The 16368-nt window shown below is 41.1% G+C and overlaps 1 protein-coding gene across 3 annotated transcripts in view; it reads right to left on the bottom strand.

Moving 5' to 3' along the window:
• Positions 1–16368, bottom strand: part of Gda (guanine deaminase) — an 81057-nt gene that overhangs the window by 29848 nt on the left and 34841 nt on the right. For 2 of the 3 annotated variants that reach the window (XM_070035746.1, XM_070035749.1), the window contains exons 2-6: positions 15015–15103; positions 11703–11874; positions 4677–4764; positions 2628–2733; positions 1683–1710 (exon numbers count right to left, since the gene is read on the bottom strand). In XM_070035746.1, the coding sequence (XP_069891847.1) occupies positions 1683–1710; positions 2628–2733; positions 4677–4764; positions 11703–11874; positions 15015–15103 (483 nt within the window). The remainder of the gene's footprint in view (positions 1–1682; positions 1711–2627; positions 2734–4676; positions 4765–11702; positions 11875–15014; positions 15104–16368) is intronic. The other variant, XM_070035747.1, reaches the window with a different exon arrangement.

The raw sequence follows: 16368 nt of genomic DNA, 5'->3' as shown, positions 1-16368 counted from the left end.
TCTACCACTTGAGCCACAGCACCACTTCCAGCCTTTTCTGCTTATGTGGTGCTGAGGAATCAAACCCAGGGCTTCATGCATGCGAGGCAAGCACTCTACCACTGAGCCACCTTCCCAGGCCACCCTTCAATTTTTGGTGGGCAGTCTCCCCAATTCGAAGTAGTAAATAGAAGTGCTAGGTTTCATGGAATTTAGCTCCTGGCTGAAAATAGGTTCTTCCTTGCTAGGTTTAGCAGAAGACCTACCCTTCTTCCTTCCTCCATTAATGTTTAGTAGAAGCCTAGAGCACTTGACCTTATGACGCATATTGGAAGCAGAAAGAAAGCACCAGGGAGGCCATGAAGGAGGTGATGTCTTCTTCCCCTCTCCACATCAAGAGTGGATGTGCTGACCACAGGAAGACTGGCTCTGGTATGACTGGAAATGCATGATGGGGCAGGAGAGCAGGACGCACAGACCAGTGCTGAGAATATGGAGCTACAAAGTCTCAACTAATTCTCCCAAGAGGAGAAACAATTCTAAGCACCCCCGTGGGCTTTCAAGCAGATTGTAAACAAGAGTTAAAGCTAGGCTCAGGCTTGGCAGTCTAAGCCATCCCCCAGCCTGCCAGGGTGGAGGTAGGGAGTAGCATTGTCTACAGAGGCTCACCAACACCAGAACACTGTAGAAGAGATGCCGGCAGTCATGTGATAGGTCAGATCTATATAGATCACAGTAGTCAGTGACCAGGCATGCGGGCTGAACATCACCTGTGCTTCGGACCAGATAAGGCAGGGGAAGTGGCTAGAATCAATGGTGAGTCAGCCCCCAAAATAGATGTCACCATGCTTTCCAGATCAGTCTCTACACACCTGCCTGTGTCTAGGAAGAAGAAGAGGAAGCCCTCTCCTCTCCAGAGACCAATCCTGTAAAACTGAAAGGTCCTAGAAGAGGAAGAGAAAATGACTACGAATGGGAAAGCTGCCTTGAGAAGGTGACTCTCAGCTGGGCAGACACTGGGATTTGGTCCTTACATATGCACCATAAGCTTATGTGTCGAAGGCCTAGTTCTCAGCTGATGACTTTATTGGGAGGAGGTGGAAACTTTGGGAGGGAGGGCCTCATTGGAGGTCACAGGTCAGTGCAAGTGTGCCCTTGAAGGGTATATTTTGTCCTTGGCTCCTTCCTGCCTTTCTCTTTCTTTGCCTCCTGGACACTACAAGGCAAGCAGCAGTTCTCTTCTGCTCCACATGTTTACCATCACATGTAAAGTGGCCATGGCTTTAAAGTTCTAAAATTGTGAACTAAAATAAACCCTTCCTGCTTTTAAGTTGTTTATCGCATCTACAGGATGAATAGGCACAGGGATCTTCTGTCCAATTCAGTTAATTTGATTGTCATCTTTATTAAAAAAAGCATATGAATGTATATGTGTATCAAATCATCACACAATATTTACAGTCTTCATGAGGTAGATATTTCTTTCTCTCTCTTTCTGTGTGTGCACGCGCGCGCGTGTTGTTTTTGAATGATTGATTCCTTGGGCTGCTTGATTGTTCCCCTATGACAACATTTTAAGCTTCTAGGAAAATACTTTTTCATGCATGGAATAAGCCAAAGGCACATAGACTAATCACTTAATAACAAATCCCACGACTAACAAAAATACATCCGCAGAGCAAACCTGGAACAAATTTACTTACATTTCTTTGAAGCATTTCTGACACAAATCTGAAATGAAGAAACAGATGGGGCATCAGAATAATGAATACTTTTCAGATGCATGTTTGGAAAGGATGAAAATATGATCCTTCCATGTCCTGATTTCTGCGCACACATTTCTAAAGCTGCACGTGTTTCGCCACCCCTAATTAAAGATTAACAAGTAGTAATTACTCTGCATTCTCATTTGTTGCCAAAGATGGAGTACCAAATCCCAGTACAAAGATGGAGTACAAAATCGACTGGGCTTTTGAAGAGTATTTCCCATGTACCTAAGCAGTGAAACTAACTTAAGCTCCATTGGGGGGAATAAATGCAATAGGTTGTGTTAAACAGATATTAGAAGCCTTAAAGTCCTGTGAACCCACAGAATAGAAGCTTATTTTCCTAAAGAGGCAGTGGCTGGTTGTGGGTTTTTTTTGACAATATCACCATTGATTTCCAAGGACAGAGTCCAGCTCTGTGCTTGTGAAGTCAGTGGCTTGCTCTGTCAGGCGTAGGGCCACAATGTACTGCATTGCCAAGGTTCAAAGGCCCTGTGCCGCCGGGGCATGCGCAGAAACTCCACAACCAGGAACCCAAAGAAGCCTTTACAAGTTGGTTATCTCTGGTATTTCATCAGAGCGATGGAGGGAGGGGGGGTGACTAAGGCAGTTGCTGTGGGCAAGTCATTTGGCCAAAATCAGAATTGATGTTCTTGCCAGAAAAGAGAGATGCCTCATGGGGTTCAGTACAGATGAAAGCATTTAGTAAACCATTAGGCATTATCAACTGTCTGAAAGGATTCACTACAGGCTACCTGTAGACATGCATAGGATACTTGCAGATCTCAAATAGATCATAACTATATGTGGGTTTTCTCTCTCCATAGCAAACCCCATCCATCAGTGCAGCAGAAGATGCCCACTAAAAGACTGGCAATTTACCTCTCTGTCTCCTTAATCGATTCCTCAGTGGTCTCCTTGTATTCTGGAACTGTGTCATTCAAATCCATGCATACTTTGCCAACAAATGCCCGCTGACCAAACTTATCTGCAGAACATACCAAACAAGAATCTGAAGGCATGCTTTTTCCCCCCACAAGTAATATATTCCATGAGCTTTCTAGAATCACTCAGAAGTTAAACTCGTCATGAGAATAGAAATGAGTATCCATCAACACAGCCTTAAGAACAACAAAACAAACCCCTCCCCTGCAGAAAAAAATTCTTATGCTCATTCCAAATCCCTAGGTAATGATTTGATGATTTATGTTTGTTCGGTTTTTCCATTTCTTATCTGTTTGTCTATCCTTTTCCTGCTATAATTACATTTGTTCTTATTTTATCAGATGGTAAAGTGAACAACAGCCTCAAATCCTAAGGATATGCCTTAACAATCTTTCTATGCTGACACGATTTCCTCTCCTCTTTCCTTCTCTGAGTCCAAACTCACAACCTTTCTTCTGCCTCTTACTCAACCAACATCCTTGGAGTGAGTCTCTCTCTCTCTCTCATCTCTCTTGCTCTATAATATATATATTTGTATATAATATTACATATAATACATATATGATGATTTCTTCTACATAAAACACAGTATCATAATGTATTAAGAACTTGGGTATGAGATTTTGACAGTAGATTTGATTCCTTATTCTTCTAATTATGCCCGGATGGCCTACTGTTTGTTTCAGGACTCATCTGTATGTTTCCAGGGTCTCCTACGATGTGTGGGTTTATGAGGGGTATACACAGTAGTAAGAGAAAGGCACTACTGCTCTTATCTGGAGCCATAGGAATATTACTGTCTTTGGGGAATTGCACTGAATGTTTCTGGAAGCTTTCAGCCCCGAGGAACCTGGTCTTCATCAGAAGTGCTGGAAGAATTCGATTTCAGGACACAAAGTTGAAGCTACAGAGGGCAATGTTATTTTTTTTAACAATGTCATCATAAACCTTGCACAAATCTCTCTGCCACTCTTGCTCTCCTACAGCTTGTTTTAATACCTGGCCATTCGATTCATCTTCCTTGAAGTGTCAATTTTAGGCTGTCACTCACTTGGCTCAAAGCCTTCTTGGATGCCTATTCAACCTCCTCCACTACTAGAACCATCTCCAAGCCTCTCCCCCATCCCGCCACGCAAGCACCCATTTGTCCATAGAAGCATTATATCCCCGGCTTCCTCGGCCACAGAGAACATTTGTGTCCACCTCATGTCCTCTGTCTAGGAGGCATTGCAGCCTCTCCCTGTTCAAAGGCCTTCCCAAAGGATGGAGTCCTGTGTCTCCTTTGTCTCTAAAAACTGAGATTTTTTTTTTTTTTAGCATCATTCCTTAGGTCTTAGGCATAAATTCTCTGGGCCATCAGTAGCGTGATAAGTACACACGCCATGGTATTTGCCAAGCACCTCTTCTGTGAGAAGTGCTATTCTAGGTACAAGTCTTAGTTTTGCTTGCTACCTGTGCAGTGCTGAGCCTATTACTGAACCTCTCTGAGGAGCAGGTCATCCATTTATACTATGATTTATACTCAGATGACTGTTTAGAGATGATCATGTAGATGATTTGTACCATTTCTGACACCTAGCAACAGCACCTAGATGTTCCTAAACTTATTCTGTTTGACTCTCAAAGACAAGAGACTATTTTCTGTTCCATGGAGCCCCCAGAATCTACACAACCTACTGTGTGGAGCCAACAGCCAATAATTATCGTATAATAAAGTCCTGCTGCAACTAGAATGGATAAAAATGTACTTCTAAAAAGCCCCCAAACAAATACATCATTCAGGAACCAGAAACCATACAGAAAGAATGAAATTATGTAAGGGCCAAAGAGCTATACACACACATAACTGTTTGCAAGAAAAAGAAAATGCCAGGCAAAAGTTCGATCAATTAAAAGGCAGGCCTGCCCGTCAAATTTCAGTTGTTGCTGGCATGGTCTGGCTTTCTTTGCTTGATATACCCATAAACCCCGCTTTCATCTGCTCACCTGTAATTTCCGCAAGAAGCAGAGATGAGTCAGTGTGAATTGTTCCAAAGTAACAAGCTGTGGTTGTTCCATTCTTTAGAGTTCTCCTCTAAAAATAAATCACAAAAACCCAGAATCGCATGTGCTCAGAAAAGTCACATGGCCTAGACAAATGAAAATAGGATTCTAGGTTTTAATTTTAAAATGCATTTATTTAAAGTTATCTCGTCTTGATGTGGAGCCTACTTTAAGTAAATGGCAAAGTATTTATATTCCAGAAGTGTTAGCTTCAGGAGACACTGATACTTGGTCTCCTAGATTCATAAACAGTTCTTATTTCAGAATTCATAAACTGTGATACTAATGAATTCCTTACTTCTTATGACTCTTTAAGGATCTCCAAGTCTTATTGCATCTGGGAGAGCATAAATGATAACAAATGAGAGTTTTTTCTATTACAGAGTAAAATTATTCAGCTAGACTTCCAGTTCAACATACAGATGGATCACATGCATCTATCTTCTATTCTGTACTAAATTTCCATGAATATAACAGTAAAAGGACACAATTTTATTAACCTCCGAGAATATGAGAGAAGACAGGAGCAGAGAAAACATTTCCACAGATGATAATAAAGAGACAGCATGGTAAGACATGGAAGCCACTTGGAAGGGAGGTGGGGAGTATTGTGTGTGCTTGCAGAGGATTGGCTGAAGGTCTGTGCATACATAATTAAATAGTTGAAGCCTTCTCCTTCCTGTTGAAATCACTCAATTTCCCCGCCCCCAACCTGTCCCTTGTAGGGAAGAGAGAGAATTGGTAGAATCTGGATAGCATCTAGTGGGCACAAGCCCTCCAAAACACAAGGGGAATGACAGTCTTAGGGGAGGCCTGGCTCATCTTCAGACACCGCAGTCCTCATCCCCAGAGGTACTGCGGCCACCATTCCCTTCCTAGAGAAAAGGAAAGGCCGGGAGCAGGCTGTTTACACTGTCTCCAAAGTTGGCCCTGGGATGATCCATCAACACGGATCTGCATGGACAGGACTTCCTCAGACACTTTTCTCCACGTGGAGAAAACCTTCCCGGTGTTTTGCTTGTGATTATCTGTGTGACTTTAAGAAAGGTGCCTGACTTTCTCTACATTGGTTTCCTCCTTTGTGAGCTAAGGGCACTTCCTTGACCAGACAGGAGGCAGAAGTTCAATTGTCCACAGAAACAAAACAGGATTGAAGATAACAGAGAAGCAAAGAGTTTGGCTTCAATCACCTGCTGAAAGGATTTTAATGAGATCCCAGCAACATCAGTTAGTCCCAAGGCCAAGAGACTTTAAAATTTTGGATTGATATATCCATCTTTCCTTTCCTTTCCTTTCCTTTTTCTTTTTTGTTAGTCATGGGGCTTGAACTCAGGGCCTGGCACTGTCCCTCAGCTTTTACTCTCAAGGCTAGTGCTCTACCACTTTGAACCACAGCACCACTTCTAGTTTTCTGCTGATTAATGGGAGATTAGCGTCTCACCGACATTTTGCCAGGTCTGGCTTTGAAACACAATCCTCAGACCTCAGCCTCCTGAGTAGCTACGATTACAGGCATGAGCCACTGGGTCCCATCAATCTTTCCAAATTGCATGACACTGGACACATGAAATACTATTTTCCTGTCTGTCAGTAAGATCACTGGAACTTGAAAGCACAGATCCAGGTAGAAAGCAAACACCCTGACAATGATTATGATCTACAGCAGCTAGAAAAGTATCTGCATCCTGTGTGTGCCTTGTAAATATTTACAGTCAATGAAGCAGAGCTATGAAAGCCAGAGTACACATCAAACTAATGACAATTAACCTTAGATGACTAGAACGGTGCTTGTCGAGAAACAGACTATCCTAAGGAAGAATGAATTAATGATTTGAAAGATTGGGCCATTACATTGTCTCAGATGTGACAAGAAAGAAAAGTGCAGGGAAATTAAATTAAATTCAGTAGTGTCAATATCGTCTTAATAGCAGTTTTGAACAGGAAGAATTGACTGGAGGGAGAGTTGATTAAATGAGTGACATATCCCCCCAGAGAGAAGGAAGGAGGTAAACAGAGAGACAGATACAGAGAAACATACATTTCTAAGAACAAGAAAGTCCTCATTTGAACTTCAGAGTGTGGAGGGAGGAGTTGCGGAGGTGGGGAGGGTACGGATGGTAGGGGGAAAACAATGGAGGGGGTAACATGGCTCAATAGGAAATGGACTCATTACCTTACTCATGTAACTGTAACCCCTCTGTACAGTATCTTTAGAATAAAAAATATAAAAAAGTCCTCTTTTGAAAGAACGCTTAATTGAAAAAAGAACTTGCAAAATTAAATCCCTAATCATACTGGCTCACAATCTATAATTCTAGCACTTGGGAGGTAGAGACAGGAGGATCTCAAGTTCAAGGCCAACCCCAATGACAATTTGAAAACAAAAATACCATGTGTTGGCAAAAGAAATGCACACTGTTGTTGAAGATACAAACTGGTGAAGTCGCTGTAGAAACCAGTACACAAGACTCTGAGAAAAAAATTTCAAGTCCAAAGATCACCTGACCATAGCACCCTGCGTCAGAGCATCTATGCAGAGACATCTACATGGTCATGTCCTCCGCAGCCTTCTTCTCAACAGCCAAGGCTTAGCATCCCTCTGAACACCTGCTCACGGGCCAACTGATGACGTGGCTGTGGTTCAACTGTGGAGTGGTAGCAAGTCTTAAAAAGAAAAGGAATCCTGCCACGCACAATGAGGAAACTACCTGAAGCAAAGTAAGCCAGATCGGAGAGGACAAATGCTGCATGATACCACCTTTGTGAAGAAATTAGTCAGACTCACAGAAACAAAGAATAGAATGGTGGCTCCCAGGGAGAGGAAGAGAGGAAGGAGTCGGCCACAGGAACACAGCTCCAGTTGTACACGAGAATTCCGTTCGGGAGATCTTAGTAGCATGTGCGTGGAGTTAACCAATGATACCATTGAATACTTTAGATTCTGTTTAAAGGCAGCTTTCTTGTTAAAGGTTCTCACCACAAAACAAAAATAAAAAAATGAAGAATGCAAGAAGAAACTTTTGGAAGTATATATTACATATATTATATATACATAGGATATAATATATAATATATAACTACATAATATATTATGTCATATAATATATGTACAATATATTATATAAATATTACAATAGTGTACCATATTAATATCATAATATATAATAATTTGTAATAATATTATATGTACATAATTTGATGAATTTCACCAAAAGAATTGACACACACACATGTGTATATATATATATATATATATATATATATATATATATATATGTCTGTCAGACCACTCAATAAGGTGGTCAGATAAAAGGAATTGGAGAGAAAATATGGATGAACAGCAAATTAGCCAGGAAAGAATGAGGATCAGTAGATGGTGGCAGGTAAATTATTTCAAACAGAATTCTCCTGACAGCTATAGCTTTGGTTAAGTATAAGAACAAAATGGAACCTATTTTGGTGATCCAAAGGGTTTGCGCATTCACCTCTTATCTTATTTGAAATTACAGTCAGAAACTATACCTCAACAAATGAAACAGGGATCCGAGTAGCAAAAGTAAAAGTAAAGCTCATTGCTAATGAAGTGTAGAGATCAATGAGTAACAAACTAGAGTTGGATTATATTAAATATGCATCCTCAAATGACTGTTAAATTTAAATTTTAACTTAAGCTAGCTAGACTAGTGCCTGTAGACACACCTGTAATCCAAGCTACTCAGGAGGATGAGATCTGAGGATCACAGTTTGAAGGAAGCCCAGGAGGACAAATTTACAAGACTCATCTCTAATGAATTAGTGAGGGAAGAAAGCTAGCACTGGAGGTATGACTCAAGAAGTAGAGTGCCAGGCATAAGCAAAAATGCATAAGACTGTGAGTTCAAGCCCCAATACTCAAACAAAAATAATTAAATTTCAAATGACAGCAGGAAAGAGTACGTGAAGGTTCTAGGCTTGTTATATAGAAGAATATAGAGGAAGTAGGGATGAGCTTCTTTTGCTCAAGGCTAGCACTCTACCACTTGAGTCACAGCGCCACTTCTGGCTTTTTCTGAAAAATATCTGCATACTTTGTCTTAACACAGTCATGGAAGACCTTTTGCTCTAATCCTCTATAATTTTGGAAAATACTTGAACTTTCTGGTCTTCTTCACTAATTTCAGTCTGATTTGAAATTTCAACCTGTCATTCATTCCATTTGCACTGGCTAGGAAATATTCGAAGTTTTGTTTCTTGACATTTTTTTTCCTTCATAATCTTAGGAGATGTTTGCTAATTTATACGTAACCATTGACAGGTGAATCTATCAGTGCCATAATCTATGGAGCAAGGTTGTTTTCTGGGAGAGAAAATACAGAAAACACTTGCTTTGATTCATGGATACTGCCCATGCTTGTCAGGACTGAAACTGATTTTGTACACAGTGATACTAAGTCCCTAAGTGTCTCATGTAAGAAGTATTTGTGGTTATTGCCTGAAGGATACATATACATATATGTATATGACTGATATACATATGTACATATTCTGTGGTATTCTCTCTCTCTAATTTGATAGTTGGGTGGATCTTGTTATGTAATCCAGAGTGGCCTCAAACACCTGTGATCCTCCTGCATCAGCCTCTCGATTGCTGGGATTACTGACATGAGCCACCATACCCATCCATTTGAATATTTTTTTATACTATAGCATCTTTACAGATGTATAGACAGGTCTATAGATATATCATCCATTCACACCAAATAATATTGGAATGGATTTTCTGAAATTCCAACTTGAGGAATAGATGGGATTTATCCCAACAAATGTGGTTTTAACAATCACATGTGCACTGTGAGCCTCATATCCAATTTGCCTCTTTGAATGAAGCCAAATTTGTGACACACTCTTCACAGAAGCGTGGACACAACAAACCCCTGTAGTGTGCATGGCTTCTTGGTTTTACTGTTTCCATTTGGCTGTCTTCCTTGGCTGTAATTTGGTGACTCATTTTCTTTTGTGGTACACTACGAGATGTGAAGCTATCTCAAGTCCAATTTTTGGAACAATGTGAAGTATAAATGAATGATGAGAAGAAAGATTTGGTGTGGTTCACACAATTCATTGACACAATGCCCCAGCAACTTCATACAAAGCTTTCATCTTCAGTTTGTCTGCTGTCACGTGGATGCATGGTGAATCTGTGAGACCCAGGATTATACTGAACTTATAATTAAGCAAGACAAATGGAGAAATGCTAGCCTTCTTTTAGGCTGGAATGATTCATGACCAGGGGAAATGGTGGGCAAGGTCAGTCTCTGTAGAAGTTTTATAAGATGTCACCACCAAACAGGAGGAAAACTATCAGTGTGTGGGTCCAACAAAAACACAGCCATGTTTAGATGTAGGCAGTAGTCAGATAAAAAAGGCATTTGTATCCAGGTGCTGGTGGGACACACCTGTAATCCTGGAGACTCAGGAGGCTGAGATCTGAGGATCGTGGTTAGAAGCTAGCCCAAGGCACAAAGTCTCTGAGACTCTTATTTCCAGTGAACCACTAAAAAGCCAGGAGTGGAGTAGTGGCTCGAGTGGTAGAGAGCCAGCCTTCAGCAGAAAAAGTTTAAGGACAGAGTTTAGGCTCTGGTTAAGTCTCAGTATTGGCACTAACAAAAAACAGCACTTGAAGTTCTAACTTCTAACTGAGTGCAGGGTTGAAGTAGAAAGAAAGAAAATGCTTTTCATGAAAGAGTATAAGAAACGTCTTTTTCAGAGCCTTTGATGGGTAGTGTCCGCACCGCTAACCACTATTCTGTGACCCAGCCCTCTAGTTCCCCCTAGTGGTGTCAATATTCAAGTCACATTCCTACCAGGTCCTGCAATATAGACCACACTATTTTTTCCCATGCACACCTACCAAAATAATGCAATATCCACCCAATGAGAATTTGAAATTTTAATTTGAAATTTCCTTGAGCATTCTTAACAAAACAAACACATAGGTGAAGCTTTACCGTGTGCTTGGCACTATTTTAAGATCCTCTCAAATATTAACTTGCTAAATTATAACAATCCTACAAAACAAGTACGATCATTATGTCTATTTCCTTTTGCAGATGGGTAAAGTGAGTCACAGAACTTTCCATAGGTCATACAGCTACTCCCTATGGTTCTCAGAGCAGCCTTAGGAATTGGCAGGAAGAAGGGAATTCACATATGCACTCGGATTTGATCATGTAAAACCCAAGAAGTGAGGGATGCACAGACCACCAGGTCGAGGACACAAGAACTCAGATTCAAATTCTCTCTTTGCCACTGTTACAGTGAAGTGGTTACAAACTCGGTGGACTGTGAAAGAATCCACTGGTAGCTCGCACCTATAATCCTAGTTACTCGGGAGGAAGAAATATGAAGATCATGGTTTGAAACTAGACTAGAAAGAAAAACTCGGCGATACTCTGATCTCCAATGAACCACCCAAAAGTAAGAAGTGAAGTTGTGGCTCAAGGGATAGAGTGCTAGCCTTGCACAGAAATGCTCAGGAACAGCTCTCAGGCTGAGTTCAAGCCCCTGAACCAGTATAAAAAATTAAAAATATCCATAGGCCATAAGAGTCTTACTGTTTATGCTTTGTAACTTCAATCTGGTCGTAGAAACTGTGTTTGTACAGGTGATTGAGCAAAGAACCAGGGAACTGGATCAGGGGTAGAGTGTGTGTCTAGCATATGTGAAGCGCTGGGTTCTACTCTTGGTGGAGAGGAGAGGGAGAAGGAGATGGGGAGGGAGAAGGAAATGGGGAGGGAGGAGAAGTGAGGGAAGAAAGGAGGGGAGGAGAGGAGAGGAGAGGAGAGGATTTTGTCGGGCTTGGTAGTGCAGGCTATTTCCAGCATTAGGAAGTCAGAAACAGGAGGATTGCTAGTTCAAGGCCTGAGCTACATAGCAATATCCTACCTCAAATAAAACAGAAGCATAATACAATACACACAGCATACTTACAACAACTCTGGTGTAGACTTCTTCAGCAAAGTCAATATTTTGGAACCTGTGCTCCATAGGAAAGGTGTAGTTGGTCAACCACTCCAAAAGTGGCAGGTCTACATTGCTTCCAGCAAAGGAATACTGTGGGGCATGGATGTGTGTGTCAACCAGCCCAGGCATGAAGAACTCACTGGAAATGAAGAGGAGATGGAAAGCATTTAATAACACTTCAGTCCCTCCTGTATCTCGACAAATCACATTTGTCCTGACAATGATTTCATTGTTTACCTGCACAGGATTGTAACTGATACAAAGGAACAAATTCGGTTTCTCTATCATTAAGAGGTCAGGGTGTAAGAATGGAAGACTGTTTCCAAGAGTTATAGAGCCCAAGTTACAACAGCAGGGTGTGGGGTTAATCAGGGAGGGTGAAAGAAGAAAAGACACAGAAACAGGTAGAAACAGGCAGCCGGGCAGAAACAGGAGGGAAAGTATGACTAATCCTATGACTTTGTTCTCATAAAGACAAAAGGGAAGCATACAGAGGCGAATAAACACAATTCACTATGGGTGACTGACAATGCAGCAGCTGCAATTTTAGGACCAGTCTCTTCTTGATCATGCCAAAACATATCCGGCTTCTTCAGCACTCAGAGAGCCGAGCTGATCTCTAAGGTAGAAGAAAAGGAGCTAGCGTGGGCTGCTTCGTGAGAGGAACACAAATCCTCTGTGTGGATGGTGGAGTGAAGAAGGGGAGATGACCATCCATTTGTTTGTTCTTCCTCCCTTCTTCCCTCTTTTTGTTCCTTTATTTCTGCCTTCCTCCCTCCTCCCCTTTCCATCCTCACTCAATCTCTTTCTCACCCCTCCTTTCCACCCATTCCTCCCCCTATTCCTTCCTCTCCTTTTCCCCTTCCTCCCTCTCTCTTCTCCTCCTAGCTTTCCTTCCACTTATCATTTCCCTCCCTCCATCTCTCCCTTCGTTCCTCCTTTTCATTTCTTTTCTTTTCTTCTTTTTCACAGAGTCACTCTACAGAGCCCAGACTGGTCTTGAACGCGTGATCCTTCTGTTTCTTCCTCTCAGGTGCTGGAATTATATGCGCACAGCACCACAATCAACTCGTTGTTTGTGTTTCTCATCCGTCCTGATGCCTCCCTCAGCCACCACTTACTATTGACATTTCTACTCATTCTTATACTAAGAAGTCCTAGGAGGAAAAGAATTTAGAGTTTTTCAGGAGCATTATACTCCAAACTAAGGCAGGCCCATACTACCAGACACACACAAAATATTCTCATGAACCATCTGGTTTACCAGCGCCCATTAAGTGTCTAAACTCATCCCCCATAGATTTAAAAGTAGTTGGCTTCTGGGTGAAGGTTATGGTGACAAGGACAGAAAAAGATCAGAAAGGTATAAGAGAAAACACTTCATCTTTTATTATCTCTAGAAGCAAAGGAGAATTAGGCAAAGGTTTTGAACACGTGAGTCTAAACAGGTAAACTGCAGAGAACATGGGTGGAGGATTCATTTTCTAGAGTTTGAGGGATGAAGTCAGAGTGTGTCTGGAGTCAAAAATGAAACAATACACAATCCTGTGTACACGTCACACAACACCTACCGGTCTTTTACTTGTTTTTATTTTTAGTTTTTTTGGTGTTGGGGATTAAGTCCAAGGCATCACACATACTAAGCACAAACTCTAACCATGAGTTACAGCTCCATCCATCCATCCATCCATCCATCCATCCATCCATCCATCCATCCATCCATCCTTTAATCAATGGGAAACATTAATAGAAGCTCTACCATCAGAGCACAAGGCCCTTATTATGCTCAGTTTACCCGCCATTATCATCTGCATCCAGCTGCTGAGAAACATCTGCAGATAGATTAGATATTGAGCCAGCTTGTCAGAGACACTGCCTTATGGTATTTGCATCTTAACTTACAAGAAACTGAACTGCACATAATTTGCATTCGATAGCATGCCTCTGCATTAGAAATACAGTTGTTCCTCACAATTCGAATTATGTCTTCCATCAAAATTTAAACTATTTCTTCTCCCGTCTCCATCCTCAGAAACTGCATTTTTTGAGGAACTAAATAAAAAAATCAGACTCATAAAGAGACCGTTTATGGAGCATAGAAATGTCTACCCCCTGGCCCTTTAGTCCACCTATTTCCCATCTTCTAATTTCCTCCCAACCTCCATTTTATCCACTTCCAAGGGTTCTCCTCAACCTTCATTACACAGGCATGTCAGATGACTAAGTGCCCATGTCCTCAGTATAAACTCTGCTTAAAAATTCAGCAAAGGGTTGCTGAGACCTGAGGTCTCTGTATTAATATCCATGTTTATTCTTCAAATATTTCCAAGCGACTGAGGGACACTGCGAAGAGAGGGAAGACAACAGGAGCCCTGAGCCTCATACAGGAGCCCAGGAGCTGGGAGCAAGCCACCGTGTCTCTGGACTCTCCACAGATGAGCTTTCATGGCTGAGGGAATTTCCAAGATGGCATTTTACAATGCTTCACACTTAGCTGCTGCAAAGCTGCAGTGTGAGGATTCAAATGAGGGGCTTTAAAGGCTCGCTGAGTGCTCCTCTGCCTGTCTTCTCCTGAGGTCCATTTCCAAGTTAGAAAAGTGCTTTCAGAATGCAATTCGTCTCACTTTTATGGACTTTAGAAGGACGGTTTGCCTATAGCAATATAAAACACTGGAGATTAAGGTAAAGTGTTCTCATTTGTATAAAACAAAGCAACCAGGCTTTAAAGATAGAGTCTCCTACAGAAAACACATTTCATACAACTATATATTCAAAACTATCACAACCCAATTGCAAGTTGGTCTGCAGGAAGACCTCTGGACACAGGACTTCCCGAATGCTGCTACCAGGGTAACCATTTCTCAGACTCTGCACCCTGTAGTTTATCATCTGTCATTCCTTCATCCACTCCCACTTATTATTAGCAGATATCACTTTCTTCCACTGTCATGCTTATGTGCCTGTATACATGGGGAGTCAAATAGCATGGGGACACAACTTTGATGGGCTTTTTCATTTCTCAATCCCAGCACTCCATAGAAAAGATTTGGCAAATTATCTGCTGGGGGAAGGGGACGGATATGATAGCAGCCTCTATTTCCCCAAGGTTATTTCAGATGTCTCTTCTCAATTGACCTTCTCCCACTGACCTCCCCCTGGAAAAGCTAAGTAACAGGCTTTCTAAAAACCCACCTCACTGTCTCCCTCACGGCAGGCTTCCAGTCATTTGAGCCTAGTTAAATGGCACCCAGAAGAAGGAAGAAGTTGGTAATGACTTACTGGTGACTCAGTTCTCTTATTTCACATGGCTTGAAGCACCATTCTTGGGCCAGTTTTTCTTGTTGAGATGCTTCTTCTAAAAACACTATCTTTAAAACAAAGAAAGAAAAGCTTCATGAATTAATGAATCTTAGTCATTTGTTCTTATCAGATAGGAGACTATACTCAAGAAGAGAAAGGGCCTATAGAGCATTTTGATCAAGTTAATGGTTTTTTTTTCAAATAGATTAAAGAACCCAGTGCAGTTGGCTCATGCCAATAATTCTAGCTACTTAAGAGGCTAAGATCTGAGAATCATGGTTTGAAGCTAGCCTGGGCAGCAAAGTCCATGAGACTCTTATTTTCAATTAATCACTCACTCACACACACACACACACACACACACACACACACACACACACACACACACACACACACACACACACACACACACACACACACGATGGAAATAGAGCTCCAGTTCCACTTAAAGAAGATATCAAATTAGTACATCATTATTCCATCCACACCATTTGAAAAAAATGCCATGGCATTTTTTTCTACATGTGTAGATCTCTTAACTTTCCAGAATTAATAGGCTTTCCACATCTTTAAATTATACATAGTGATTTTAAAAGTAAAAATATTATGAGGTTTTTCAAAATTCTTTGGGGATTATATTTGTAAAAAAAAAATCAAGAATGCTTTTCCAGCATTCCAATTTGTCCACAACAGTGATTGTAAATCTTCTCTCTCCAAATCTCTCAGCCCATCTACTCTCAATGCGCTCTCATCTACAGCCAATAGTGAAAATTGCAAACAATCTCAAAGTCAGTCAGAAAGGGATTAGTTAAATAGAACAAACAGTGTAGGAATTAAAATTGAGAGTAAAGACACTTACTGATGGGAATTTTTTCCCTTGGTACCAGGTTAAAGATTTGATTTATAAACTATTCACACAGTGAGACCAAAGGAGGATATTCTTAGGAGAGGATCACAAGGGCTCAATAGCTACGTGCAAATGATCATATAAAATGATGTTTATTGAAATGAACTCCAAGAAGTAGAAGGTTTATAAAATTTTACTTTTTGCAGGTTTTTTCTACGTTTTCACCCATCTTTTGCTGCCATATTTGATTTCTATACCTTTTGTCTTGTGTGTAAGTTTATCTGATTTGGGGAAGGGACAGAAAAACAGAAATGGTGGGAAAAGGGTAGAAATGGACTATACAACTTGGGAGGAAGGGAGGAGAGAGGGAAAAACTGAGAGAAAATAAGGGAGAGGGTGACACTGTTCAAAAGAAATGTACTCAATACCTGACTTATATAACTGTAACCCTTCTGTACCTCACCTTTACAAAAATAAAATAAAATA

The sequence above is a fragment of the Dipodomys merriami genome, unplaced genomic scaffold (assembly GCF_024711535.1).
Source record: "Dipodomys merriami isolate MVZ:Mamm:240054 unplaced genomic scaffold, mDipMer1.0.p SCAF_26, whole genome shotgun sequence".
NCBI lineage: Eukaryota > Metazoa > Chordata > Mammalia > Rodentia > Heteromyidae > Dipodomys > Dipodomys merriami.
This window is presented reverse-complemented; position numbering and strand designations above follow the sequence as displayed.